The sequence below is a fragment of the Oreochromis aureus genome, linkage group 19, assembly GCF_013358895.1.
Source record: "Oreochromis aureus strain Israel breed Guangdong linkage group 19, ZZ_aureus, whole genome shotgun sequence".
NCBI lineage: Eukaryota > Metazoa > Chordata > Actinopteri > Cichliformes > Cichlidae > Oreochromis > Oreochromis aureus.
The window spans coordinates 92,362-93,652 of NC_052960.1; the positions used below are offsets into that span (position 1 = coordinate 92,362).

A 1,291-nucleotide genomic window follows, 5' to 3' on the forward strand; every position below is an offset into this window, starting at 1 on the left:
GGCAGAATGGCACTTCACGACAGACCATTCAAAGGAGGTAAAACGAGTTACCAGACACACTGAAAGTTGCAGAAGGAGCTCGTGTCATGCTCACCAGAAACATTGACATACAAAATGGTTTGGTTAATGGAGCTTTTGGAAAACTACTTAGAGTAGTTTACTCTGAAAATGACCAACACATCATCAAGCTTGGACTTAAAATGGATAATGAAACATCTGGAAAGAATAACCGCACACCAGCAGACGACATGGTGTACATTGAGAGAGCAGAGGAGAATCTAAAGCAGAAAGGAGTGGTACGAAGACAGTTCCCAGTGAAGCTGGCCTTTGCATGTACAATACATAAGGTACAGGGTATGACAACCACATCAGCTGTTGTCTCTCTTAAGAGCATTTTTGAGCCCGGCATGGCCTACGTAGCTGTCAGTAGAGTGACGTCTCTCAGTGGACTGTATCTTCTTGATATGGAGGAGAAAAAAATATTCACCAACCCAGAAATCACTGCAGCACTTGAGAACATGAGACAAGCCAACCTTGATGACATGATGCCTCTTCTACACGTGAGACAAACACTGAGCAGGTCAGAGGTTTTCACCATTGTTCACCATAATACAGAGGGACTGCCAGCTCACATTAATGACATCAAGAGTCACCATGAATTGTGTCTAGCAGATGTTTTGTGCCTAACAGAAACACACCTGCGGGGCTCTTTTGTCGCAGAGAGTCTCCACTTGGAAAATTACAATTTGTTCAAACGCAACAGACACCTGTCCTACACAAACTTTCCCCAGATGGCAAACAGAAGTGGTGGTGGAGTTGCTGTTTATGTGAAAAGTGACATTCAAGTGCATGAAAACAGTACATCCATAATGTAACTGACCTTGAATTTCTGGCTTTAAAGGTTGAAGCACCAGTCAGTGCTCTGATTGTAGTTGTATACAGACCTCCAGACTACACTCTGAGGCCATTCCTGAAAAACCTGGTAAGCCTATTAGACTCATTAGAGATCATGGACTGTCATCCCATCATAGTGTGTGGTGATTTTAATGAGAATGTTTTATCCAGTGCAAAAAACCAATCCTGGAGCTGTTTGAGTCTAGGGGATATGCACAGGTCATCACTGCCCCTACCACAGAGAAGAAGAACACACTGCTTGACCTAATTTTCATTTCTCAGCCAGAGCGATGTCTCCATTCTGGAGTCATGAAGACCTACCATAGTTACCATGACCCTGTATACTGTGTATTGTCCTGTGATGATTCATGATCTAGATCTTTGAATACAGTAAGTA

General features: G+C 43.1%; 1 protein-coding gene across 1 annotated transcript; it reads left to right on the forward strand.

Annotated features, from left to right (window-relative positions):
• The first annotated feature begins 219 nt into the window (after nt 1-219).
• LOC120435040 (ATP-dependent DNA helicase PIF1-like) lies at nt 220-1,037 on the forward strand. The gene is made up of 2 exons (XM_039603796.1): nt 220-580; nt 902-1,037. The coding sequence occupies exons 1-2, from the start codon at nt 249-251 to the stop codon at nt 924-926; spliced, it is 357 nt and encodes a 118-aa protein (XP_039459730.1). The 5' UTR covers nt 220-248; the 3' UTR covers nt 927-1,037.
• The last annotated feature ends 254 nt before the right edge of the window (nt 1,038-1,291 follow it).